The following is a 27670-nucleotide window of genomic DNA, read 5'->3' as shown; positions in this document are numbered from 1 at the left end:
ATAGTTCTGATCGACACTTACCCTTGGAGAAGGCTGTATTTCAAAAAAACTGTTTATCACACTACGGCATCATGTCACAACTGAAGAAATGATCATGCCTACATCCCAAATGGCAGGGCCTTGGTCAAGAGTTGCCATTTGGGACACACCTATTGCTATAAATTATAATTCACAGGGGAAATTAGACATTTTCCGGTAACTGATAAGGTCATTAGTTTGCCATTAGATCCCAGGGGACGATTGGGAAATGTCAGATCTCTCTCTGTCCTTTAAAAAGGGCAAATGAAACAAGGAAGGAGTACTTAGCATTTTAACAATTACCCATGCATGTTCTTTCACAATATTCCTGTAAAAAAAAAAAATCAAGAATGTCGGATGTACAGTTACAGTAAGTCACTTAATCTTTACAGTAATATTATATTTAAAGTCAGAAAGTAACTGCATCAGAAATGTAAATCTGGCAAGCTAGGTTCATTATTAGATTTTATTTCAAGGCATCTTCCTTTCTCTTACGTCAACATCCTAAAGTAACGGTTATTGACCCCATATAAAAACATGAGAAATATCTTTACAAAAAACAACCATCGTTCTCAAAGTGGAAAAACGTCATTATTTACATGGCCTATTATTTTTTTTAAATGGGAGTTTATATATATTTTTATACAGAAATTCAATCTACACTATATGGTTCTAACCAACAGGTCTTGATGCAGTTTAACAAGATGGCTGGCTTTTAATTCTGCAAGCTTTACCTCTTAGCAACATAAAAATGATTACAGCAACGACAGCTTTCATTTCCCCCAATTCAACCACAAATACACAAATTCTTTCAAATGGCACCCTATTCCCTATATAGTACACTACTTTAGATCAGGGGCCTGGTCAAAAGTAGTGCACTATATAGGAAATAGGGTGCCATTTGCAACGCATCCATAGTCATTTCTACTAATATTATAGTGAATGTCAGGGTCTAATTATTACATAAATCACTGAAGTGAAGCTGCTCTTAGAAAAAAGTCACAAGCGCTGCAGATTCAATTACCTGTCCATTGTGACAATATTTATCAAGGGTTTTCTATGTTGAGATGTGTTGTCTGCACTGCAAACTGAGCGGTTAGTAGTTAGTGTAGAAAACTGTGCCATACAAAAAAATATATAATTACAGATTAAATGTTCCTTAAAGGTGAAGTAACTACAAACATGAAGAAACAGATCTCCCACTCCAATATGGAGACAGGATTTTTTCAGAGGCCCTATACACACACACACAACATTACAGTACTATGAACAGAACTGGCATCCGTACCATCAGATGTCTGTCTACAAATCCTCTTGCTCTGATAGAACAAATAATATACTCTAAGGGCTCGAACACACCAATAGTGTGTGTCTGCTGAGAGTACTTGTGAACCGAGTGCAAACCGGTTTTACATATAGAAACATGCGAAGACGTCAACAGTACGCTGAACAACAAGCTGTAAACGACAGATCTACATTCGGTGCGATGTGTGTAACCCTTAAAGGCAGAACATACTGGACACCCTTAAATGTACCAAGGTTCTGGCAGCTTACTATTACAGAATATTCATTGCATCTCCTCTTTAAAATGAGGGAAAGAAAAGCAACAGTTCAGGGCCTGTATTTAGTGTCTTACACATGCGTTGATCTAGGATCAGCTCCATGTGCGCTTATTCATTATGATCTTAAAGGTTAAACTGATTCTAGATCTGTACTCTTATTCTGAGACACTTCTAGATAGGAGATTTGAACAGAAAAACAAACAAAACTCCTGACTGTCAGAACAGTGTCATGTCAGTCTTTCCGATACGCCCCGTTAGGTAGTGTTGCTCCTAAAACAAAACAAAATCACTTTTTTCACAAGGATATCCTAAATGTATGTTCGTAAATGTAGTTATCCCCGATTGGTTTAGCCAGAAGGGTCATATTCATTAAGTCACACTGTAGAGAAATGTTTTGCAACAGAAAATGAACGTTTCTCATTGGACAAGTTCAAGTAGTCTCACCCCATTTCAGTCTGTTTTTGTCAGTTTGGTGCCGAATGAATACGACCTATGTGAATGGGGGTATTGAGGAGAGATGGCTACAATGTCGACCTGGGCCTAAGTGAGTTGGTTCTCATTTCTATGTCTGAGGGTTGCTCTTTAGTCATCGTGGGTCTAGTCTTGGCATGGGCCTCATCTGCAGCAGTGGGGGCGGGGTCAGGGCATCCCCCGGCTTCTCATTGGACTCCAGCACCTCTGCCACGCCTCCAACTTTCATCTGCAGCAGCAGTGGCGGGGTCAGTGCTTTTTGCAGTACATCTTGACCTTTTGTAGTGCATGCTTTTGCTTGTTGGCTGTGCCCGTTGACAGCAGGAGCAGAAACAGTCTCTGATGGTTTCAGGTTGGATCCAAAACCAACTTTAAGGTCCTCTGCCTGTGGTATTGGCAGACCTGGGCCTTTGGAAGTCTTTTCCTGGCCCTTGTCATCATTCAGTCTCAGGAACAAGGGGCTGAGGGAGCGCTCGTCATCTCCATCTCCGATGATCGCCTTCTCTGTCTTTGGTGGTAGTAGCACCCTGTCTGTCTGAGGTGTGGGTACCCTCACAGTCCCCATCTGCCCAGGCTCGGTATGTGGTATGCGGGAGACCACTGGAGGACCTCTGGGGCTGCTGTTGTTGTCTGTGGTAATCTGCTGGTGAAGGATGAAGATCTCGTTGAGGACAGACGCCAGGCTCTCGTCTTCACCATCACCATCTTTGTTGTCTTCGTCCTCCTCAGAGTTTCCATCTGCGTCGTTGATCCCTACACTGTCTACAGCGTGGTCCAGCTGCTTCCCCAGAACCTCTCCGTACTCCAACCCACTGCCCCTACCCTTCACTGGGGCTGGCCTCCTCTGAGCTCCCCCTGACACACCTGGAGCTGACTGGTTCTGTCGGGCTTTAACCAATGAAACGACATCGGCGAAATTAGGAACTGAAAAATAGGAAACATATGCAATTTTGTTTGTGTCAATGGCATCACATTCAGCCAACTCAAATCAGATTTAAAGATTTCTACATTGAAGCGGTAAAAACATCTGTGGGAAGTTACCTCCCCTGTTGCAGTTATTAAAAGTTGGAGTGAGAGAAATGGGTTCGGACATTGAGGGGATAATGATGGTGACCGAAGCGACACCTATAAAGAAAAGTGAGAAATTGAAGAAAAATCCAAATCAAATCAGGAAACATTTCAATGCAACTATGTGTCAGTGCAGTGTGCCTTGAGTCACTACAAGCCTACCTGGTGTTTGAGACTGTCGCATTTCGATTCCAGCGGCGCGTCCTCCCGGCAGCAGAGAACGGGCAGACTGCATGGCGATCACCTGCTCAGATGTGATCACTCCACCCACTATAGACAGCATTTGAGGAGGGAGAAACCCAGCATGAACTGGTGGGGAATCTGTTGGGGAGGCAGAAAAAAAGGATCTAAATGATTAATTTCTTCAAATGAAAGTTCAGTCTCTAGACCAGCAGTCTGTCTTATTGAAGTCAACCTGGCCCATTGGGTGCTGATACAGTAACAGGGTCAGAGGGACGGGAGGCTCACCTGGGGCAGGCTGTATTTTTCTGCCAGACAGGATGTTAGGTCTGGTCCTTTCACGCGGCGAACGCCACGTTGAGGGGTGGTTACTGGAAGGTGGTGTGATGGGACTTGTCTTGGGTCGTTGGGATGCAGGCTTTTGGGGGATAGAGTGGGGGACTGAGGTGGCTACGACCTTTAACTTGAGGCTGGGGGCCAGGGACTTTGGCTTAGGCTGTCGAGTGCTCCTGAGTGAAATTGTTTTATTGGGTGAGACCGATGAGGACGGCCCTCTCCACTTCCTTTTGAACACCATGTCCTTCTGTTTGGTCGAGATGTCCTGCAGTTTCCTGATGATGAGCTCCTCTGTCTTTCCTGTTGAGAGAACACAGGCCAGTGTTATAGGAAGGAGAGACCGAATAGGAGACGAGAGAAGGGGGGTGAAATGTAAGGCCCATTACCAGATTTCTTTGAGATTTTCTTAATATCACCAGCTCTCTCCCTGGTCAGCCCACTCTTCAGTTTTTCAAGGCGCTCGCATTTGTCTCTCAGGTCAAGGACTTGTTTTCGGTCCTGTTAAATAACAGAGACAATACTTTATATTTCCTGAAGAGATTCTTTACTAAATACAAATATGGCTGTGCTGTGATTTCACTGTCCATGGTTATAATTTTCAGTGTTCTTGGTTCAATGTTACCATTAGCACTCGGACTTGCACAACCCATACGAGAGACAACGCTGTGCTGCGCTTCAGTACATGGCGACCCAGCACCAACTAATGTTTTCATCCTCGGGAAGGTAAGACTAAGAGTGCATCCCAAATGGCAATCTATTCACTAGTGCAAAAGTTGAGACCAGGCCCCATAAGGCCAATAACAAGTCAGTAATATTTAGCTGACTATTTCATTGACCTTGTTTGTGACATACCGTACCTCCCAGAACTGCATAATTGAAGGAAGGCATTAAAAGGTTGTTTATGTCTTTGTAATAACATCGAGGGGGGGGACATACTCTTAATTTGGGTCCCTTTTCTCCTTCCACTTCTTTAGCGTATTTTGCCTTCAGTTGTGAAGTGGTGCTCTTCTGTGCATTGTCTTCCACATTCTCAATGTCTACAGCCTCCTCCTCCTCTACGCTTTCTTCAACATCCTGAAAGACAGATGAGTCATAGTTAAAAACCAAAGAAAGACATGATTCTCAAGAGAAAACGAATAGATTTTAATAGACAGAAACCAAACTGTGTTGTATAATTAAGCAATAAGGGACGAGGGGATGTGGCATTTGGCCAATATACTACGGCTAAGGGCTGTACTTATGCACAACGCAAGGAGTGCCTGGAAATAGCCCGTAGCCGGGGCACATTGGCCATATACCACAAACCCCTGAGGTGCCTTATTGCTATTATAAACTGGTTACCAATGTAATTAGAGCAGTACAAATACATGTTTTGTCATACCCGTGGTATACGATCTGTTATAAGCTGGGTGGTTCGAGCCCTGAATGCTGATTGGCTGACAGACGCGGTATATCAGACGGTAAACCACAGGTAAGACAAAACATCACATTTGTAATCAGTTTATAATAGCAGTAAGGCACCTCGGGGGCTTGTGATATATGGCCAATATACAACGGCTAAGAGCTGTGTCCAGGTACTCCGTGTTGCATCGTGCATAAGAACAGCCCTTAGCCGTGGTATATTGGCCATATACACCACACCCCCTTGGGCCTTATTGCTTAAATATACCACAGACAATCAGCATTCAGGACTCGAACCACCCAGTTTATAATGAGGTTTAACAGTTCTTACACGGATGTTAATGACGTCCCCTTTAACGTTGTTGTTTTTGTTGTTGTCGTCATCGGCAGAATCCTCTGTCTCGTCCGAGGAGTTGTCCGTTTTCTCCTCCTCTGTGTCCTCCAGAAGGTCCACCACCTCCATCACCGCTTCCCTGTCCTCCTCCGTGTCCTCCAGAAGGTCTACCACCTCCATCACCGCTTCCCTGTCCTCCTCCGTGTCCTCCAGAAGGTCTACCACCTCCATCACCTCCTCCCTGTCCTCCTCCTCTGCTGTCACTCCTCCCATGTGCCTTGGTCTTGGTCTCGACCTGGCCTCACTGCAGGTCAAGACAGCTGAAGAGGACGAGACAGCAGAGGAGTCTTTGGGAACTCCTTCCATATTCCTGTTGACGAGTAGCTCCTCACTCTTCTGCTGGGAACAAACATACTGGATGTTCCTCAGGATCTGCTTCTCAGACTCTCCTGTGGAGGGAAAGATGTTGGTTGAATGTTTTTTGAATGCTGAAATGTTACAGCAGTGTCCATTATTACCAGTTAACTGGGACATCTTCTTGACATAAGCTGCTCTCTCCAGGGTCAGTGAACTCCTTAGCTTCTCCATGTCGTTACTTTTCGTAGTCAGGATTTGGATCTCCTCTGTCGCCTGATAACATACATTTATTTTAGTTAACTTTTTAATTGATTGACAGATGCTTCAACAAAACAAAGAACAGCTCTGATCGACCACATTATTAAAATATACAAATACCTTGCCTGAGTCCTAAATGGCACCCTATTCCCTATATAGGGCTCTGATCAAAAGTAGTACACTATATAGGGAATAGGGTGCCATTTTGGACACACTTTAATTAAAGGAGAAATTAAATTGAACAAAATGAACAATGGTTTGGATAAAGTTAAAGTAAACAAAAACGTTAAGAAAAAGTTACCCATCCCTTTATAGGTGCTTACTTCTTTAAAGATATACACTTTCGCAGCTTTTTGGTCAAGTTTCAGTGTCTCTCTCAGCCGCTGGAAGCACCCATGGAGCTCAAAACGGCGATGCCTCTCGTCCACGTTGTGCTTCAGCTGTTCCTACAGAATGCAACAGGATGAAGCTCTATCATGGAGTCTTGGAGACTTTAATATGAAAACTAAGGCACAATGGCGCTATCGTTGAGGTACAGAACAGACTGTTTACACATAAATTACTCAGACCACACAAATAGACAAACAAACAAAGAAACAGACTACTACTGTTTAGTCTAAACACTAGAGAATATGAGATTTAGGTAACTAGTCTCAAAACAGACATGTTGTATGAAGTTAAAAGGGTTCTTACACTGATGACGTCGATGAGCTCCTCTTTATTAACACTTGAATCATCAGAATCAGTCTCGTCAGATGAGTTGTCTGTCTTCTCATCCGTCTCCTCATCCGTATCATCCAAATCGTACTCATCCTCCACCATCTTCCTCTTCGGTCTTCCTGTCCATGTCTGGTAGGGGTCATCAACATGAACCATCTTAGTAAGGAGATTGGAGTCTGCTGTGGAGGTGTTATCTTTGATCCCTGTCATTGTGACCTGGGTTATAGGGGGTTTCGGGGGAGGCTGCAGCACTATAACTACCTCAGGCTGGATATTAGGGTCTAAATTGCAGTGAGCTGGGGAGATAGCATCAGCTTTTATAAATTTAAACTGGGGTCCTTTAGGGGGTTTTGTGGATTTAGGAGGCGTTTTGGTTTTCTGGAAAGGCCGCATCCAACTACACACCTCAGAGACTACATTAGAGTCTACATTGGAGGTCACTGTGGAGATATTGTCAGCTTTGACACCTGTGTTCTTAACCGTTTTTGTGGGGGATTTGACAGTAATTACTGTGGTTTCCGGGTGAGGCTGCAGCACAGTAACACCCCCTACTACAGGCATCACCTTGGAGGAGCCCTGGGCTGGCACCGCCGGACACTTGATGATGATGGGCTCCTTGTTGCCTGTCTGAGGAACCATCTCCAAGGTGTACGTCCCACCATTTGTCACGGTGGGAAAGAGACTAACGTAACCAGCAGTGGTTTTAGGGGCGGTGATAGTGGTGCTGGATGCAGTCTGGGTCTTTGGGAAAGTGACAAGGGGGACAGTACTGATGGTGGAAGCACAGCTACGAGGGCCCTTGCTCTCCAATGTGGTGAGAGAGGAGGTGGAGCTGTTCATGGTGGTCAAGCATTCAGGCATGGTTAAAATGATCATCCCACCTGAAAAGAAAAAATAATAAAGTTCAGCTGTAGCTACGTTTCCATCCAATTTGCGACAGATTTTAATCTGAATATTCTAAAATGCGCATTTTCCCATCAGAGATGTTTCCATCAAATTGACTTGTTGTGGATAAACGTCTGTGCATAATGACATAGTGCACATAAAAATAACTTGAGGTTGGCTTCCCGACTGCATCGCAGTGCTTGAGGCATCACTACAGACCAGGGTTCGATCCCAGGCTGTATTATTGGGCTCTAGCGGCCGGGCACCTGCAGGATGACTTTGGTCATCAGTTGAACAATGTTTCCTCTGACACATTGGTGCAGCTGGCTTCCGGGTTAAGCGGGCAGGTGTTAAGGAGCGCGGTTTGGTGGGTCATGTTCTGGAGGACGCATGACTCGACTTGTGCCTCTCCCGGGCACAATGGGGAATTGCTGCGATGAGACAAGATCATAATTGGATCGCAATTGGATATCACGAAAATTGGGGAGAAAAAGGGGTTAAATCGCATTTTCAAATCTACTGATGGTTTTGTCACGAAATGTTTTGTGTACAGTCGTGGCCAAAAGTTGAGAATGACAAATATTAATTTTCACAAAAGTCTGCTGCTTCAGTGTCTTTAGATATTTTTGTTACTATGGAATATGGGAGTATAAGTTCAAGGATTTCATAAGTGTAAAAGGCTTTTTTATTGACAATTACATGAAGTTGATGCAAAGAGTCAATATTTGCAGTGTTGACCCTTCTTTTTCAAGACCTCTGCAATCCGCCCTGGCATGCTGTCAATTAACTTCTGGGCCACATCCTGACTGATGGCAGCCCATTCTTGCCTAATCAATGCTTGGAGTTTGTCAGAATTTGTGGGTTTTTGTTTGTCCACCCGCATCTTGAGGATTTTCCTGGCCATGGACCCAAAATATTGATGTTTAGTTCCCTGAGTCACTTAGTTATCACTTCTGCCTTATGGCAAGGTGCCCCATCACGCTGTAAAAGGCATTGTTTGTCACCAAACTGTTCCCTGGATGGTTGGGAGAAGTTGCTCTCGGAGGATGTGTTGGTATCATTTAAAAAATGTGTTAGTTTTTTTAACCTCCTTTTCTCCCCAATTTCGTGGTATCCAATTGTTAGTAGCTACTATCTTGTCTCATCGCTACAACTCCAGAAAGTCACGCGTCCTCCGATACATAACCCAACCAAGCCGCACTGCTTCTTAACACAGCGCGCATCAATGTGTCGGAGGAAACACCGTGCACCTGGCAACCTTGACTAGCGTGCACTGCGCCCGGCCCGCCACAGGAGTTGCTGGTGCGCGATGAGACAATATCCCTACCGGCCAAACCCTCCCTAACCCGGACAACGCTAGGCCAATTGTGCATCGTCCCACGGACCTCCCGGTTGCGGACGGTTAAAACAGAGCCTGGGCGCGAACCCAGAGTCTCTGGTGGTGCAGTACAGCGCCCTTAACCACTGCGTCACCCGGGAGGCCCTTGGTACCATTCTTTATTCATGGCTGTGTTCTTAGAAGAAATTGTGAGTGAGCCCACTCCCTTGGCTGAGAAGCAACCCCACACATGAATGGTCTCAGGATGCTTTACTGTTGGCATGACACAGGACTAATGGTAGCGATCACGTTTGACAATGTTTTTTTCCGGATGCCCCAAACAATCAGAAAGGGGATTCATCAGAGAAAATTACTTTACCCCAGTCCTCAGCAGTCCAATCCCTGTACCTTTTGCAGAATATCAGTCTGTCCCTGATGTTTTTCCTGGAGAGAAGTGGCTTCTTTGCTGCCCTTCTTGACACCAGGCCATCCTCCAAAAGTCTTCGCCTCACTGTGCGTGCAGATGCACCCACACCTGCCTGCTGTCATTCCTGAGCAAGCTCTGTATTGGTGGTGCCCCGATCCCGCAGCTGAATCAACTTAAGGAGATGGTCCTGGCGCTCGCTGGACTTTCTTGGGCGCCCTGAAGTCTTCTTCACAATTGAACCGCTCTCTTGATGATCCAATAACTGGTTGATTTAGGTGCAATCTTACTGGCAGCAATATCCTTGCCTGTGAAGCCCTTTTGTGCAAAGCAATGATGACAGCACGTGTTTCCTTGCAGGTAACCATGGTTGACAGAGGAAGAGCAATGATTCCAAGCACCACCCTCCTTTTGAAGCTTCCAGTCTGTTATTCGAAATCAATCAGCATGACAGAGTGATCTCCAGCCTTCTCCTCGTCAACACTCATACCTGTGTTAACGAGAGAATCACTGACATGATGTCAGCTGGACCTTTTGTGGCAGGGCTGAAATGCAGTGGAAATGTTTTTTTGGGGATTCAGTTCATTTGCATGGCAAAGAGGGACTTTGCAATTAATTGCAATTCATCTGATCACTCTTCATAACATTCTGGAGTATATGCAAATCGCCATCATACAAACTGAGGCAGCAGATTTGTGAAAATTAATATTTGTGTCATTCTTAAAACTTTTGGCCATGACTATATAGTGAATGTGCCCACTCTGGTATTGGCACGTACTCTAGCCAACAGCTTGCAGATACAGTGCGGGTATGGCCTACATGAGATTATTATGGAAAAAATGTATTTCTCAAACAGCAGCCAAGCATCATTCATCATTTCACCAGAATAAGACCCTCAATATTTATTGGAAAGGAGCATCAAGCTCATCACTGTTCACTTTCACCACCCTCTGAAGTCCATTTCTTATTTCATCTGTATCCTCATACACTGCATGCTAAACAAAAACAGTATGTATTTAAGCAACATTCATTCATTGGAGATGACTTATTATACTTGGGAATCCTTGATCGGTCTTCCTAAAATGTCCAAGTCATTGTTTCATAACATAGTCATCAACATAGTCAGTCATGCATGTGAAAGAGCAGCAATGCCTTGGCATGAATATAATCAACTGTCAGACACTCACCCTTGTTGTGCATGACGAGTTTGGGGTTAAGGGCCTTCAGCTGGCTGAGGGCAACCAGCTGGATCAGCTGTCCCTTGGGGTTCTTGTATAGGGTGTTCGCTGAGGTGTTCCTTACCGGCTGCAGCACAATTCTCTGACCCGACGTGAGAGGGGTCAGGGACATGATAGGGGTCAGGGATGTGAGAGGAGACGGCATTCTGACAGAGGTACTGGTCACTGGGACAGAGAGCATCGGGGGACTGGTAACCACTTCACTGATGCGGGACGCATTTTGGGGTGATACGTTTGCACCTGTAAACAAAGTGGGGGATTTTTCATTAATGATGGAAACCATGGGCATAACCATGAAACTACGTTCAACCCCCTCAATCCTCATATCACATCACACACTGATGATGCCAGTGTGATAGTGAAGCACGAGACGCAGCATCAACCCAGGATGAGATGGACAGGGAAGGGTATAGGCAGGCAGGGGTTATAGGATGAAGGTCACCACCAATGTTCCCTCTCATTTTTTCTACTGGTCAACTGAGCTCAAACTTCAACGTTGTGAAAATTCTATGCAACTTCCGGCGCGTTTACTGTGAACACTGGGGCTGTAACCGCTTTTCGTTACAGTTTTAACAGTGGTCAAGTAGGCTTCTATGGCTATTTGATCATAATTATGGCCTACCTGAGTGACCTACCATCAAAAAACAATGGAGAAAATGCATCCCACAACATTTTAACATGGAAATAGCTGTTCTATCAGCCTACAGTAGCAGCCAATGTGTGGTATTCAATGTAGGCCTACATTCCATGAGACTTTTGAGAAGAAAAAAAAACAAGCTGGGCTTGACATTAACCTGTTTATTCACTTGTCCTAAAGTCAAGGATGTGACTGAAAATGTTGTTGTGTTATTTGATGTAAGAACCATCTCCTCAAACCAATATTACAGAGAATCACACAAATTATGCTACCCTCTGCCTATTGGCTACATAGCTTATTTAAGCCTGTCTCAAAATACAACACTGTCCCTTCAAGACAAAAAAAAAGCTCTTTACATTACTCTCTTTTCAAAGATGGCTAGAAATACACACATTTTATACACTCGTTTTTCAAAGATGTCTATAAATGCGCAAATTTTGTGCTCTTGTAGGAAGCAATAACTCCCCCATGTTGCTACACGTACCTCTCTATTTGATCTCAAAACAAGCACATCTACTGACATGCTCATGCTGTAAACACAGTCCGGTTCAAAGTAAATGGCACAGATCCATATATGACAATGGTCTATTTGCATATAGGCCTACTGCAGCACTGATTGGTTATGGCGCACAAGTCTGTGTTGAGTATGAGTCGTACCTGTCAATGCAATATAGAATCCTACTCCAATGTGTTCTGCCTACAACAAAACCTCTTGCATAGTTAATTTTTCATAATGTCTTGTATAGTTTTTATTTTATTTTTATTGAATATTTAAAATTATGCAGTGAAGCCTCTAAACATCTTCAGCACACTCTAATGTACTTGTCCTCTTGCTCAACTATGCACCGGGGCCTCCCACTCCTCTTTCTATTCTGGTTAGAGTCAGTTTGCACTGTTCTGTGAAGGGAGTAGTACACAGCATTGTACGAGATCTTCAGTTTCTTTGCAACCAAAATAAATGGTCTATTGATTCTGTATCCTCACAACAAAATCTGCAGAGCTGCGATGCTTGTATGCCCCAAATATTCAACATTTGGTTGGTGGCAAGAATTCTGTACAATCATTTTAGCTGAAAAGCACGAAGTCTTGCATAGTTCGTTTTGTTTCTGTATATTGCCTTTAACGTGGCTAATATTTCGTTGATTCGATCACAATTCCCACAGTAAAGGGAAACGTTGATGTGTTAACTAACGCGGGGAAAACTCTAGAAAGTTGAGTAAAGTTCAATCTCGTGCTTCTCTGCGCCATGCTGATATTTCTTCTGCGTTGCAGTCCCGGGAGAGCTCATTGATCACCACCACAAACAGAGCATGAGAGTGGCAGGCCACAGGACCAGGGCTTAGCCTGTGGGAGGCTGAGGAGTAATGGGATGACCTGGTTGGCCTAGTTACAGCTACAGTGGTGCAGAACTGACTGGGTGTGTACCTGTAGAATATCTTGGTGCTGAGGGGGCCTTGGAGCTAACAGACACTGCAGATACCAGGGCTGCGGCGCCACCCCTCACATTAGGAGTTTTGGTTGGGTAGACCATGGTGACAACCTGAATCCGCACAGCAGCAGTCACTGTGTTCTGCTCCATCTGAGCCCCCTGAGAGAGACAGGCACCTGGGTTCACTACAACCAGAGAGGAAGAGGGCAGAGTTAGTGTCTGAACACTGCCCAGAAACTGAGGTGGAACAGTAGTTACAGGCAGCCTCTGCTGTGAGGAGCTGATCTGGTTGACTACAAAGAGTGTGAAGACCTTTCCCACTGGGGGGCATGTTAGTCACTGTGGAGTAGAGATGGAGGTAGCAGTTCAGTCTCCCACACTTGTCTTTCACAATGGACTGACTATTATTCAGTTATATGAATCAGAATTCAATGTCTCTGAGGGGTGGAGGGAGATTTCAGCGCAACAAACTTACATTAAAATACAGTAGTATGATAAACTAAGCTAAAAAAAAAACACTACAAAGAGTGGTTCTCACCAATGAACTTGGGGCCAGCAGCAACTGGAATGGTAGAGGGAACACTTGTGGTAACCATGGTGGTAGGAGTGGCTGCCAGTTGGGCTGGTTGTCTCGTAGAGGACTTTGTATCTGTGGCACCTTTAGGAGTTTCTGAGGGGTGTTTTTGTGATGGGACGGAGGAGGAGGCCGCCATAGACCGCTTTAGACAGGCAGGCCTTCGTAACTTGCCCGTGAGGTAAGCAGCAAGACGGTTGGCTGGGTGCATGGCTCCCATCATGCCCAGTTGTATCTTGGCATGGGGGTAGGACATGCCATTCACCTAAAGACACACAGGGGGAAATACTGGGTAGCAATAGACTGTGCGTCTGTCCTCAGAGCTAGATAGAGATAGTCCCAAATGGCACCCTATTCCCTATGTAATGCACTACTTCTGACCAGAGCCCTGTGCACTACAGTGGTCGCTGGTTCAAATACCCGAGCCAACAAGGTGAGAAATCTGTCAATGTGCCCTTGAGCAAAGCACTTAACCCTAGTTGTTCCAGGGGCGCTGTACTACTATGGCTGACCCTGTAAAACAACACATTTTACTGCACTTATCCGGTGCATGTGACCATAAAACATGTATTTTTTATTTGCACTTCATAGGGAATAGGATGCCATTCAACATCAATAAGAGAAGGAAAATTAACTGATTATTGGATTTGTTTTGGGGGAAACTAAGTAATTACAATGCTTACCGTGATACATTTCTGGTCTGAGATTTCTGGCAGCTTAAGGTTGCCAGTAAGGAGGCCAGCAGGAGAAATTCCTGTTAAGAAAGGCAGGCCCTGCCATTTCAGATCCTTTCTACGCCCCACAGCCTTGTTGTCCACTTCCTCCACGACAGGTACTTCCTCCACGACAGGTAATTCCTCCACGACAGGTAATTCCTCCACGACAGGTAATTCCTCCACGACAGGTAATTCCTCCACGACAGGTACTTCCTCCACGACAGGTACTTCCTCCACGACAGGTACTTCCTCCACGACAGGTACTTCCTCCACGACAGGTACTTCCTCCACGACAGGTACTTCCTCCACGACAGGTACTTCCTCCACGACAGGTACTTCCTCCACTTTATCCTCCTCTCTCTGCTCTTCCATTAGTTCTTCTTCATCTTCCTCTCCCATCCATGCCTGCTCCTCCTCACCGTTCTCCTCCTCCACTTCGTCCGGTCTCGGGACCTGAGAGATGAGTACCTTGTAGTGGATGGAGCAGCTTTCGCCATCATTTCTCAGGGTCTGAGACACGGGTTTTATAAGGTAACCTTTGACCCAGAAGGGGTTCCTGAGGTGGTCCTTGGCCATGTGCTCACACACAATTTTCAGCACCAGGTTCCTATCCGCCAGGCTCCTCCACTTACACTTAGACATAATCTCCAGGCGCTTGGAGGGCTTCGTGTACTTGGGACGATGGCAGGACAACGACTTCTCTGACATACTGGAAGAGTTCACTACATCAAGAGAAAGTCAACAGCCATTAGAAATGCATTTCAGGGTAGGCTATGATTTTTGGAAGCAACCAATTACTGATGTGTTTCACTGACTGATAAATATACTCTCAGACAGACACTGGTGTTTGGGGTTATAAAAAATCATGTGGTCAAATTTGACTCATTTAACTTACCTGGTGCAGAGTCTATTGGTTTGCAGTGATTGTCAATGACCTCAGGTCGGTTTGTGCTCTTGCTTTGAAACGCACGCACTCTGGCACATGTCATGGTCCCGCCTTCCTCTCTCACCGGAGAACAATACACCTTTAGAAAAGGCAGGGGGTGAGAATATACATCACATTTTTTTACAGGGGTATATCTAACACGTATGGATAGATAAACACCCTTTTACGACTCACCACTGAAGGTTCTTCCTGTAGTGGAAGATGTGGTAGGTAGACCGGTGTTGGGGCGAGGACGGGCTCCGGGTCCGTCTCTCCATCCGTCTTTCTCCACAACATTCTCACACGCGGAGCAGGTTCTGATACCGTCTCAGCCTCCCTGAGAGCTGAATTTGGAAATTAATGCAAAATGTAATTTTCGACAACATTGAGATGGAAACACTTTGTGACGTATTTAACCTAATCTAATGTAGTGTAGCAAAATTGTTTTATATGGAAACTTTTTTTACTGTTCATAGAACAATGTTTTATTCTGCGGTTTTCTAAACTAGAGGACACTCACTATATGCCATCCTCATCCTCTTCCACTTTCTCCTCCGCTTCTTGGACAGGCCCTCCTCTGACGCATTAGAATCTGGTCCTTCTAAGTTCTTGAGGACGACCACCTTCTGCCTGAGGCAGCTGCAGCCAAAGATGCACTCAATCTTTCCACAGTGGATAATACGACGATCCTGTGCCAGGCTGGCACACACACAGCCCAATCGGCAGAATGCTTTGAGGCAGGGAGGAGCCCTGCGATTTATGATCCTAATAGGAGCTGTAGGGTTCTCACAAACAAAGCCCTGAAGAGAAAAGTGGGAAGTAAAATATGACTGTTCTGTGCCAGGCTGGCACACACACAGCCCAGCCGGCAGAACGCATTGAGGCAGGGAGGAGCCCTGCGCTGTTAGTGCTAGCGTGGCACATTTCTCAGGGATACCATCGTATAACACACTCACAAAATCAGCTTATTAAAAACAAGATCGAAACTACAAACGTACTACAACACGTCTTTGCTTCTTCATGTGAGACCACACAAATGAGTTAATAAGCAGATGTAATGGTGTAGAGGTGTAACTGATCTTACCGTTGAGGTGAAGTGGGAGGTGAGGGCGACCGTCGCCCTCTCGTTTGAGATGCAGGTCCGGCGCTTGCCCTCCCAGACAACCCCGTCCTCCAAATCCCTTTGTCGGAGCAGGGCCTTGGTCAGCCCAGGAAACACGACCTTGGTCTTGGCAGCAGGCTGTGGCTCTGGGTCCGAGTCATCCTCTTCCACAGGAGCCAGTTCAGCGGGAGGTGGCTCTTCTACCTCTGGCCTGGACACAGGAGGGTCATGGGCTGGTGGAGGTCTCCTTTTTATAGTTTCAATTGTGTCATCGTGGGTGATGGGGGTGCCATGATCCATCAATAGCGGTTTTGGCTCAGTGGGCAATGGTGTTGGGGTTGTTGCAGAAGTTAGTTTAGTTCTGTTCTGCTTTGAACATTGCTGTTTTTGTTGCCTTTTCTCAGATTTTTTAAGTCCTTTGGATGTGGGGGGCAGTCTGGGTTTTTTGGATGGTGGGACAAAGGTGGAAGAAAGTGCCGGTGCCTGTTTCTTCAGCACACTGTCTAGGGTTCGGACGTAGCTGGTGCTCTTGGTGGGTAGCTGGTAGACCACAGGGGTGACGACGGTGGTCTGGGTGAAACTGGCAGCGCGCTCGTCAATGAGTTTACCTTCGTTAGCCAGGTACTCATCCAACATGTCACTGCAGAAGGCCGACAAGTTCTTTGGGACCACTTCTGAACTTGGGCAACCTTTAAAGCAAAAACATTTAGAATCCGCACGACACAGTAAATTGTATAGGGCTACATAGTATAGAAAACACAAGAGGGGATATAGCTGAGGCTCTTTACCGTTAAGCCTTTGTAAAAACATCAGCGGTAAAACGTGTCCCCTCTGATTTTGCAACCGTTAAAGCACCATGCAACATTTCAGCCAAAATCAAGGTCAAAGGTTACAACTGCTGATGTGAATGGAGTCTTGAGGATTTGCTTATCAAATCAGAGAAGACATGTAGGATTTTAATGTAAATATTACCTTCAGGCTTGGAGGATGATGGCGAGTTCGAGGGGACAAACTTATCTCTCCAGCCTTTGATTTGGGTGAAGTCTGTGGTCTTGCCTGTCCTGGAAACAAAGGGGACTGAACCACCTGGGGGAAAAAAGGTATGCCAATTAACAATTGCTATTTTCAAAATTTATTAAATTATCCTAATAAAACCCTTAACAAGGTTACTTAAAAATATACTCGACAATTTGAACAAAACAGAAACTCCAACATAAAATAACTACTAACTTGGAGAAGATGCCAACCCTGGAGAGTTTGGTTCTGGACATAAAAAGGGTGGGGGTAGAGGTAGACGAACACCTAGGTACTGCAGGTCAATGACCAGAGTGGGATCCAGTAAACTCATCTTCAGTCCAACTTCAAACACAGATGACAGATAGGAAATCTTCAAGCATAGACTATGCATCATACTAAAGCATTCTACCATCATGTTTAAGATTAAACATCACATGATCACTGTCATGAAAATCACAGTGGGACATGAGTCACATGCTAGTGTGCAAGGAAGTTATTGACAATAAAAAGTATATACGCTGTCATTTAAAGACATTTATTTGTGTTACCTTCTTGCAACACAGGATGAATAACCTGTCGATGCCTCATAACCTTTAGGTCACCCAAAATAACCTTCTCGAAAGCTACTATTCTTTCCTCTGTGGTTTTTAGTCCTCCAACTGAAAGAGACAAATAGTTTAACTGCTTTAACAGGAGTCAGGTAACAGCAGCTTGGGAGCATGATGAATCAAATTGGTTGTTTTCTGTACCATTCTCTGTCGCCTCTGGGGGCTTCTGAGGTTGCGCAGTCGTCGTCTCACAAAGTGCAGGCTCTCCCAGGTGGACATCAAGTGCTTCCTGTAATTTACAAGACTTTATTTAAATATGACACTTTCCTTAAATCCAATGGATATAGCTAATGCTTTGTTACTTGTTGTGAACATGTATGAGCCCTTATGATGTGTTATTGCACAGCTTATAATATGCTGTACTTTTTTCATAATGCAATTTTTAGCCTAGGATAAACCGTGGACTGTAAGAAACATAACCAAAATAAGGATTTCCTTGTTAAAGATCTCCCTCCCCCTAAAATAAGAACCAATGAAAAACAGGTGGTGTGGCATTCCATGAAGTAACGGTAATAGTTAACTTGAAGGGGGTATACGTAAGGCATTCAGAACACCTTTCACATAACAGTCTGGGAGTAGCAAAGGGTTAACAGTTAGTGACTGTGTGCTTTGAGTCTTGTGTGTCTTCTCTCGTGATCTCTCAATTTGGCAGGATGCCACTGGGTAAACAGCCCTTGGAATTATGTCATTGAATAATGAACATTTCTTTGACAATATCCGTGAGAAGGTGGATTTGAAGTAAACAGAGTGCCTGGCCTAGAGCCAGTTCTGGCCAGGAGCACCAATTGTAAATGACATGTTAGGCCTACACTGTGTTCTCTCCCAAGATAAGCCAAAAACATGTGCTCTTAGGGTAACGTGTTACAAAGGTTCTTATGAATGATCTGTAACACTCATAAAGGTGTTATGAATGTAAGTAAAGTGTTACCAAAATAACTGACACAAAAAATACATTTGACTATTTACGCCGTACCTTGGAGGTGAAAGACACGAACAGCTGCTCCTCAACTTCCTCCAGGTTGGGCTGCATGGCGACATCTGTAGATCCATCAATCACTGGGAGTGAATCACCCTTGGCAGATTTCACTCCTTTCCTTGATCTCTTCTTAGATCTCCGGGGTTTATTTCTCTGGGTTGGCTGACTAGAACCAACAGGTAAAGTAGAACTAACTGGTATGCTAGGGGTACTTCGGACAGGAGGGCATGGGACAGGAGGTGCCTCACTGCTGGGAAAGTCTTCAGTTATCTCAAGCTCTTCGGCGATGGAGAAAAGGTTAGTGAGGTCAGCCAGTGACGGGGTTGGTGACAATGGGTCAGGACCTAACAATGAAAAGGAAGATAACTGGAATGGGAGTGGAGACGGTGTAGATGGGTGTGTTAATGGTTCATAATTGACTTGGAATGATGAGGTAGTGTCTGAGGGAGATGGGGATAAGGCAGTGTCCAGAGCAAGTGAGTCAGGGTGAGAGGTAGAGGAAAATGAGGTTGCCTCAAAGGGTAATGGGTTAATGTGAGCGGAAGGCAACAATGGGATAAAGGGTATTGTTAAAAAAGGATCAGGGGCAGGTAGGCCTAAAAGTGATCCATGTGATGAAAATTCAGAGGATAGAACAAAAGCGTCAGGGGGCAGTAATCGTTCAAGGGCTGGGAATGAGGAGGCATGTACAGGTAAGGAGGGGGCGGTGGCTTCCGGTTTCAATGTAACAGGGGAACTTAAAGGGGGTTCAAGATCTGGTAATGGCGCAGGTGAGGATGGCTCAAAGCCACCTCGCGAAGGACCAGGGGATGGTAACGAGGGGGTAAATTCAGGTTCCAAGTTGGCAAGACTAGGTGTTGATGACAGTGCTGGAGCAGTTGAGGGAGGGTCAGAGGTAAGTGATGATAAATCAGTCGCTAGGTTTAATGTGACAGGTACAGGGGGTGGCAATTCTTGGGCTGGTAACAATGGGTCAGGGAATGGTGATAATAAGACAGTTGCTGGCAAACAAGGGGTGGGGGATGATTGTGCAATGGATAAGGTAGGCTCAGGGACAAGAAACAAATGGTCAGCGGTTGGTAAAACTGAGTCAGGTTCTGGTAACAATGAGTCTGTGGCAGGAACCAAAAAATCTGTGTTTGGGACTGAAATATCTATGGGTAGACCAGCATAGTCTGTGGTTGGCCCAGTGGGGGCAATGACTGGAACAATGTGATTGATAGCTGGATCAGCAGGACCACTGGCTGGAACTACAGCACATCCAGTAGAATCCCTGGATGGACCAGTAGATTCCAAGGCTGGGCCAGTAGATTCCAAGGCTGGGCCAGTAGATTCCAAGGCTGGGCCACTTGAGTCCATGGCTGGAAAGGTTTGATCAGTGGCTGGAATAACAGGATCGGTGGTTGGAACAGCAGAAGATGGGGATGAAGACGAAGGCAATCCCGGGGGAGATTTCGGTTTGGTCCTAACAGATCTGGATTTTAACTTCAACTGTTGAAGGTAGAGTGCAAGAAGGGGCAAAGGCACAGGTTCCGGTCGTTTGTGTGGTTTAGCCTTCCCCTGCAGCTGTTCATCAAAACCTGTCATTTTTGCTTCAGAGCTCACTGAGGAGCTCTGGGAAGCCTTTTGACTGTTTTCAACTTCATTTGCTGAATGGTCATTGATTGACACACGGGGCTTGACCGGTTCCTGGGACTGAGATGAATTGAAGAGGTCCTTGACACTGTCAATCACATTCCCATTGTGCAGTGTTCCCACCCTTTCAATAGTCTTCCCGGACAAGGCTTCAGGTTCAGAAATCTGGGAAAAATTGTCATTCACAGCTACTTCCACAACTTTGCCATTGGCAATCATGCCCTTAGTGTTTGTTTGCTCAACACTACAAGTTGTATTGGTTATCTCAACATTGCACCTTCGTATTTTCAGACGACACTCCCGAATCAGCTCAGGGAAGTTACTTTGGGGAGGACCTGTTGTACTGCTCAGAAGAGAAAGGTAAAAGATTAGAAGTGCATTTTAAAGTAAGAAGCAAGAATGCTAACATGTAGCTTACTGAACTTGAAAACTTACCAAGAATGGTATTCAGTGGACTCTGTGTTTCTGACTGACTTTTGTCCATGATCTGCTGCTGAAGTCTTTTGGGAGTTGTGTTTTCTATGCAAAGACTTTCGGGAATTTTTCACATAATTGCACACCTTGGGAGATATTGTTTCAACTTTCATCGTCTCATTGGAAGGACTTGATTTCTTGCAGGAGCTGGGTTTATCCATTTTGACTCCTGACTTTTCACTGTCTGCAAGTATAACATTTTGAGCATCTGAGAACAGGAGTCCTTGACCTACTGCTGAAGTGTCTTTAGGATTGCATTTTGACAAAGACAGATTACTTCTAAGAGAGTTGAATTCCTTGGCAGATGTGGTTCCTGCTTTTTTCAACTCATTGCAGGATCTTGATTTCAGCTTTGGAGTGCTTAAACTGGGTCCATTAGCGTTGACTCCAGATTTGTCTCTGTCTACAGGTGTAACACGTTGAGCATCTTCACTGAGAACTCTCTGATCTACTGCGGATGTGCCTTTAGAGCTGTGTTTTGCCATCAAAGACTTCAGGTTATTCAGGCTTTTCCCAGGCTTGAGGTCATTGGTAGAACTGTTTGTGTCTTTTTTTGACTTATTGGAGGGACTTGTTTGGACTCCGGACTTATCACTATCTGCAAGCATAACATTTTGGGCATTCGGAGCGAGAAGTCCTTGGCCTCCTACTGAAGTATCTTTGGAAGTGCGTTTCCCCATCAAAGACTTAAGATTATTCAGGCTTTTCACAGACTTGAGCTCATTGGGCGATTGGGCTGAGTCTTTGTTCATCTCATTGGAGGGCCTTGATTTCAGCCTGGAGCTGGGTCCATCAGTTTTGACCTCAGTTTTGTCACCATCTGCAAGGGAAACATTTTGAGCATCAGGGCTCAGGAGTCCTTTATCTACTGTTGAAGTGTCTTTAGATCTGCGTTTTGCCGCCATCAAAGATTTCAGGCCATTCAAGCCTTTCACAGGCTTGAGTTCATTGGGAGATCTGGTTTCATCCTTCGACTCATTGGAGGGACTCATTTTCAACTTTAGAGCCTGGGAGTTGGGTCCACTTGCAAAGGGGTTGAATTCTGCTTTAAACCGAGACATGCGTACATTCTGGTAGGCTGTTACAGCAAAGAATTCAGTCTGGGGAAAGGTGAAGGTTATCACGTCAGGCCCATTGAGCTGAATATCCTCTGTAGCCGTTTCAGCTGAGACCAAATGCAGATGTGGTAAGTAGCGGTGCATTGGGTGCAAAATTACATTGCCCTCCTGGTCCATCGTGTTGTCAGTGAGCTTAAGCTTGTAGAATGACACTGGGTTCTGCATCCATTGGTGACCAGAAGATGGAGAGTCTGGATGGATGAAAACCCGTCTCAGCAAATGAGCCTCTGCCTTCCCACTCATTTGCCAGTCTTGCCCAGTCCACTTGTAACGTTTGTTGTCCACAGGGTTGATATCCATGAGCAGAGTGTACTTCTGGAAGGGCTCCAAACCAGAGACGCGAAAGCGGCAATAAGGGAACATCCTCCGGCCTTGTTTGGTTATTATCATTTCGGTTTTGCATTTGAAAAACTCATTCCACATGTTGTTATTGTCCAACATCACCTTGATACCGCTGTAGGTGCTCTCTGGTGGTAAATTCTCTGGTTGGTTATTAGACCTGGCAGCAGAGTTCAATGTAGAAACCATTTGACCAGTACCCATTGCAGAACCTGGAGTAGATGTTGCTGGACTGTTTGCTTCTTCATTGGCTACAACTGCACTTGCTTGCCCTGTGTTTAGGACACCAAAGAGGTCAGGGGGAGAGGCAGGTGAGGGCAGTGCTATGGGGGCAGTAGCCCCCTCCTCATGAAGAAGCATTATTCTCTCCTTTTTGGCAGCCATGAACTTGTCAGTCCTTTTCGAGGGAAGAATGCCCTCCTACATCTGTCCTTCCATGTTTTCATTCAGCATCCTAAAAACAACAAAAAGAAAGCTATATTTCTTTCAACCAATTTTGCTCACTGGGAATGCACTCTTTTGTATGGAATTCTCAGTACATTTGTTTACTTTGGAAATATCAAATTCATTACAAATTATTAATACTTGGCTAAATTACTATACAATATAGTACGAAAATAAATGCATGCGTCATAGCAAAGATATTCGGTCATTATGCAACTAAGAAAAACAAATCAAAATGTATCAATAGATAATGAGCAATTGGCAATAAAGTTGAACAAAAAAAATGAAGGAATCAAAGAACTGTAAATCAGATTTGCAATTTAATAATCGATAACACATGAACATGCCTTTGATTAAACCCCCAGTTTACTACGAATAGCTATGGAAATTGATTGGGGATAGCCTAGCCAGCAGATTCCAACCCTACCATTACACTTGTTTACGCTGAGCTGCACTGGTGTCGGAACGCAATCATGGTTACATTAACACACTGTGGAGCCGGCACGAGATAAGGGTTGGAAAATGTACCTCAATGCAGGGATGGCATATGCCATGCCACCGCACTCCAAAATGTAGCTTTATCCACAGTGATACATTGAAAATATATAAATACTGCAAGTTTTCCGGTAAACTGCCTACAGTGCCATATCCCGTCTCTGCATTGAGATTAGAGGTCGGCCGATTAATCGGCATGGGCGATAAATTAGGGCCGATTTCAAGTTTTCATAACAATCGGTAATCTGCATTTTTGGACGCCGATTATGGCCGATTACATTGCACTCCACGAGGAGACTGCATGGCAGGCTGGCCACCTTTTACGCAAGTGCAGTAAGGAGCCACGGTAAGTTGCTAGCTAGCATTAAACTTATCTTGTAAAAAAATAATCAATCTTAACATAATCACTGGTTAACTACACATGGTTGATGATATTGCTAGTTTAACTAGCTTGTCCTGCGTTGCAAATAATCAATGTGGTACCTGTAATTTACCAAATCACAGCCTACTTCGCCAAACGGGTGATGATTTAACAAGCGCATTCACAAAAAAGCACTGCCGTTGCACCAATGTACCTAACCATAAACATCAATGCCTTTCCTAAAATCAATACACAAGTATATTATTTAAACCTGCATATTTAGTTAAAAGAAATTAATGTTAGCAGGCAATATTAACTAGGATAATTGTGTCACTTCTCTTGCATTCTGTGCAATCAGAGTCCGGGTATATATATGCAGCAGTTTGGACCGCCTGGCTCGTTGCGAACTGTGTGAAGACCATTTCCTTCCTAACAAAGACCATAATTAATTTGCCAGAATGCTACATAATTATGACGTAACATTGAAGATTACACAATGTAACAGCAATATTTAGACTTATGGATGCCACCCATTCGATAAAATACGGAACGGTTCCGTATTTCACTGAAAGAATAAATGTTTTGTTTTCAAAATGATAGTTTCCGGATATGACCATATTAATGACCTAAGGCTCGTATTTCTGTGTGTTTATTATATTCTAATTAAGTCTATGATTTAATAGAGCAGTCTGATTCAGCGGTGATAGTCGGGCAGCAGGCTCGTAAGCATTCATTCAAACAGCACTTTCCTGCATTTGCCAGCAGCTCTTAGCAATGATTGAAGCACAGCGCTGTTTATGACTTCAAGCCTAACAACTCCGGAGATTAGGCTGGCAATACTATAGTGCCTATAAGAACATCCAATAGTCAAAAGGTATATGAAATACAAATGGTAGAGAGAGAAATAATCCTATAATAACTACAACATAAAACTTCTTAACTGGGAATATTGAAGACTCATGTTAAAAGGAACCACCAGCTTTCATATGTTCTCATGTTCTGAGCAACGAACATAAACATTAGCTTTTTTACATGGCACATATTGCACTTTTACTTTCTCCAACAGTGTTTTTGCATTATTTAAACCAAATTGAACATGTTTCATTATTTATTTGAGACCAAAGAGATTTTTATTTATGCATTATATTAAAATAAGTGTTCATTCAGTATTGTTGTAATTGGCATTATTACAAATATATATGAAAATAAAATTGCCCGATTAATCGATAGGCTTTTTTTGGTCCTCCAATTATTGGTATCGGCATTGAAGAATCATAATCGGTCTACCTCTAATTGAGATACGTTTTCCGACCCACATCTCACGCCGGCTCCAGTGTCTTAATTTAACCATGGCCGTGTCCGAATACCCATACTAGCGTCCTAAATAGTAGGCCGTTTCAGTACAATTTTTTTTGGTTACATTTTGAAAATGTAGCATGCTTTTAGTATGAAGGAAATTTCAACATTTGTGAATTTCACACCCACAATGTATTCAAACTGGATAAAAGGAGGGCTTCGAGATTTGAGAGTTCTTTGAAAGTAAACAAAAAAACAAATTGAAGATGGCAAAGAAGATGAGCAATGAGTCTCCTGCAGTGTTCAAATGTAAGTCGTTTTGTCCTTAAAACTTCTTATGGCTTGGGGGGGGCAGTATTTCAACGTTTGGATGAGAAGCGTGCCCAAAGTAAACTACCTGTTACTTAGGCCCAGAAGCTAGGATATGCATATAATTGGTAGATTTGGATAGGAAACACTCTAAAGTTTCCAAAACTGTTCAAATAATGCCTGTGAGTATAACAGAACTGATATGGCAGATGAAAACCAGAGGAAAATGAATCCAGGAAGTGGGATTTATTTTATGTGGGTATTTTCAATTGATGCCAATAGAGTATCTAATGGGTTAGGACACAGATGGCAGTTCCTATGGCTTCCACTAGATGTCAACAGTCTTTAGACATCATTTCAGGCTTGTTTATTGAAAAATGAAGAAGAATGAGACCCGTCAGTGGACTGAGGAAGAATGCAGAGCTGCTTTGCGCGCATGACCGAGTGCGCGCCCGTCATTTTTTTCCCTTTCTATTGAATACTCTATTGTCCGGTTTAAATATTATTGATTATTTAGACAATTGACAACCTGAGGATTCATTTTAAACTTCGTTTGACATGTTTTGACGAACTTTACCGGTACTATTAGTTTGTATTCGTCTGCATGTTTGGACCGCCTTTGAGCCAGTGGATTACTGAACAAAACGCGCCAACAAAACTGAGTTTTTGGGATATAAAAGAGGGTCTTTGACTTTTGTAATTCCTTTACTTGGTTGTAAAATGTTTGTATGCTTTGGTAAGCGGGGCACTGTCCTCAGATAATCGCATGGTATGCTTTCGCTGTAAAGCCTTTTTGAAATCTGACAAAGCAGCTAGATTAACAAGAAGTTACTCTTTAAACCGATGTATAACACTTGTATTTTGTATGAATGTTTATTTTGACCATTTCTGTATTTTGAATTTGGCGCTCTGCAATTTCACCGGATGTTGTCGAGGTGGGTCGCTAGCGGAATGCCCGCACCAGAAGGGTTCAAATGATCACGACTATTTAATCATACATCTCTGAAAAACAGTTATTTGCAGCCTGCCATGCCTTTACTTTAGCTCAACAACGTAGCTAACATTACCCGAGTGCTTTAGTAGGACTTGATACGCTTGCGGTTGTTGAGCAACAGTATGCAACAATGAGTACATACTATGCAGTTTAAGGGTGTGTTCGTAATATCACTCTGGAGTGCCAGAGTGTGCTCTGGGTGTTGGTAAATTCAGAGTTTCGCGCTCTCGGAGCGTTCAAAGTGCACACTGGACTCTCTGGGCGATGTGTAGGGTTGAGCCGAGCATTCTGAGTTCACAACGGCAGTCAAGCACCCAAGCTAACCAGCTAAAGTTGGCTAGCTACTTCCAGACACAAAGGAGAGAATACCTCACTGACCATTTTACTCACCCTAGCAGAGCTAGTTAGGCTGTTTTCATGTTGTCTAGAGCGTTGGTGACTAACTGCGCTGCTTGCAACAATTTACCTTTTTTCCAACATTTACTGACACCAGTCATATTCAATGGGTTCAATTAATCAGTTATTCTGTGCTCTGGCACACTCAGACGAGAGCGCTCTGAAATTGAAGTAGACATCCAGAGTGAATTTACAAATGCACCCTAAGTATGTAGTACACGAGTACAGGTGTTCGGACACAGAACATGATTGCATTCCGACCCCAGTGCAACTCAGGGTAAACAATTATAACTACAGGGTCGGAATCTGCTGGCTAGGGCTAGGACTTTATGTAGGCCTATTGAAGATAATGAATGCATCCTCTCACATGGCCTGAAAAATCTCTAAGCGAAAATCATATTACTCACAAAATTTGATGTTGATATCACACAATCTTTTGATCGAAAATGGAAACACTCTTTGGCAAACATGTCGCAGACACTAATTACTTTAATAATAGTTTATCTGGGTCAAGTTTAGATATTAAAATATCTGCCTACTGTTGTCTACTTCAACCTTTAAAATAAGCATTCAATAGTAATTTAAGAGATGTTACTATGTTACTACTGGCAAAAACCTTTTCCATTTCAAAAACAACAATATATCGTTAAATCAAATACTTCTATAAGAGCGGCGGCCATTTTGCATTTCCACACGAGACAACACAAGTAAACAAACCAAACTGGCGGACCTACTGTATTGTGGCGGACCGTGGTAGCATACATTGTGGTTTGGTGACAACACCAAGTGGTGGCAGGAATGTAATGTCAATTATCTTTCCCAACCTAAGTGGATTAAGGCGACGAATCTATATCTTTCTCTGCCAATAGCCTCGATGCCGTGCACTGCGACGACTAAAAACGTGGCTCGGGCCTGCAAGGCCTAAGCACGCAAGACTTGTAACAACACACCAGCGCGTGCACAACACGATAAAAATCAATTGCGTGTGATTCCCAAGTCAATATGGTGGACTTCTCCTCAGGCTAGAAAGAGAGGACTTGGCGCCTGCAAATTCATCTCGGTCTTTCTCGGCAGGATCGTGTGTTTTACTAAACACATGGTTTACCGTATGCACTTTTGAACAGATCAAAATATGCGATGGTAATTGTCGATTCTTTCTATAATCCTCTAGTTATTTTCCTTAGTTAAACTCGCATCTCCCAGCTGGAGGAAACATGCGTGCTGTAGAACAACGTCACTGCCCCCACTGAGGCAC

General features: G+C 44.0%; 1 protein-coding gene across 5 annotated transcripts; it reads right to left on the bottom strand.

The window, feature by feature from the left end:
- Window positions 1-470: 470 nt before the first annotated feature.
- On the bottom strand, window positions 471-27665 carry LOC112256865 (MAX gene-associated protein). Of its 5 annotated transcripts, none has more exons than XM_024430415.2 (25): window positions 27150-27665; window positions 20625-22574; window positions 18552-20532; window positions 17720-17807; window positions 17519-17629; window positions 17184-17312; window positions 16926-17039; window positions 15936-16642; window positions 15372-15651; window positions 15047-15195; window positions 14822-14951; window positions 13894-14648; window positions 13175-13475; window positions 12633-12821; window positions 10520-10810; window positions 6679-7586; window positions 6309-6431; window positions 5545-6000; window positions 5368-5493; window positions 4572-4709; window positions 4022-4133; window positions 3588-3935; window positions 3282-3440; window positions 3093-3176; window positions 471-2975 (listed from the first exon to the last, which is right to left on the bottom strand). In XM_024430415.2, exons 2-25 carry the CDS (start codon window positions 22502-22504, stop codon window positions 2167-2169), a joined length of 10368 nt encoding a protein of 3455 aa, XP_024286183.2. In that variant the 5' UTR covers window positions 22505-22574; window positions 27150-27665; the 3' UTR covers window positions 471-2166. The 5 variants fall into 5 exon arrangements, with proteins under 5 accessions (XP_024286183.2, XP_024286184.2, XP_024286187.2 ...); XM_024430416.2 differs by having other exon boundaries at window positions 5368-5819; window positions 5889-6000; XM_024430419.2 differs by having other exon boundaries at window positions 5368-6000; window positions 6679-6834; window positions 7270-7586.
- Between the last annotated feature and the right edge of the window lie 5 nt (window positions 27666-27670).

Source organism: Oncorhynchus tshawytscha, linkage group LG08 (assembly GCF_018296145.1).
Source record: "Oncorhynchus tshawytscha isolate Ot180627B linkage group LG08, Otsh_v2.0, whole genome shotgun sequence".
NCBI classification, from domain to species: domain Eukaryota; kingdom Metazoa; phylum Chordata; class Actinopteri; order Salmoniformes; family Salmonidae; genus Oncorhynchus; species Oncorhynchus tshawytscha.
This window is presented reverse-complemented; position numbering and strand designations above follow the sequence as displayed.

What these genes read in the sequence shown, in the direction of transcription:
- LOC112256865 (XM_024430414.2), bottom strand. Translation starts at nt 22,504, where the DNA reads ATGGCTGCCAAAAAGGAGAGAATAATGCTTCTTCATGAGGAGGGGGCT. An exon ending in GAGGATGAGGATGGCATATA is followed by an intron (nt 15,196 to 15,371) that starts GTGAGTGTCCTC and finishes TTCCAAATTCAG; the next exon opens with CTCTCAGGGAGGCTGAGACG. An exon ending in TACAGGAAGAACCTTCAGTG is followed by an intron (nt 14,952 to 15,046) that starts GTGAGTCGTAAA and finishes CCTTTTCTAAAG; the next exon opens with GTGTATTGTTCTCCGGTGAG.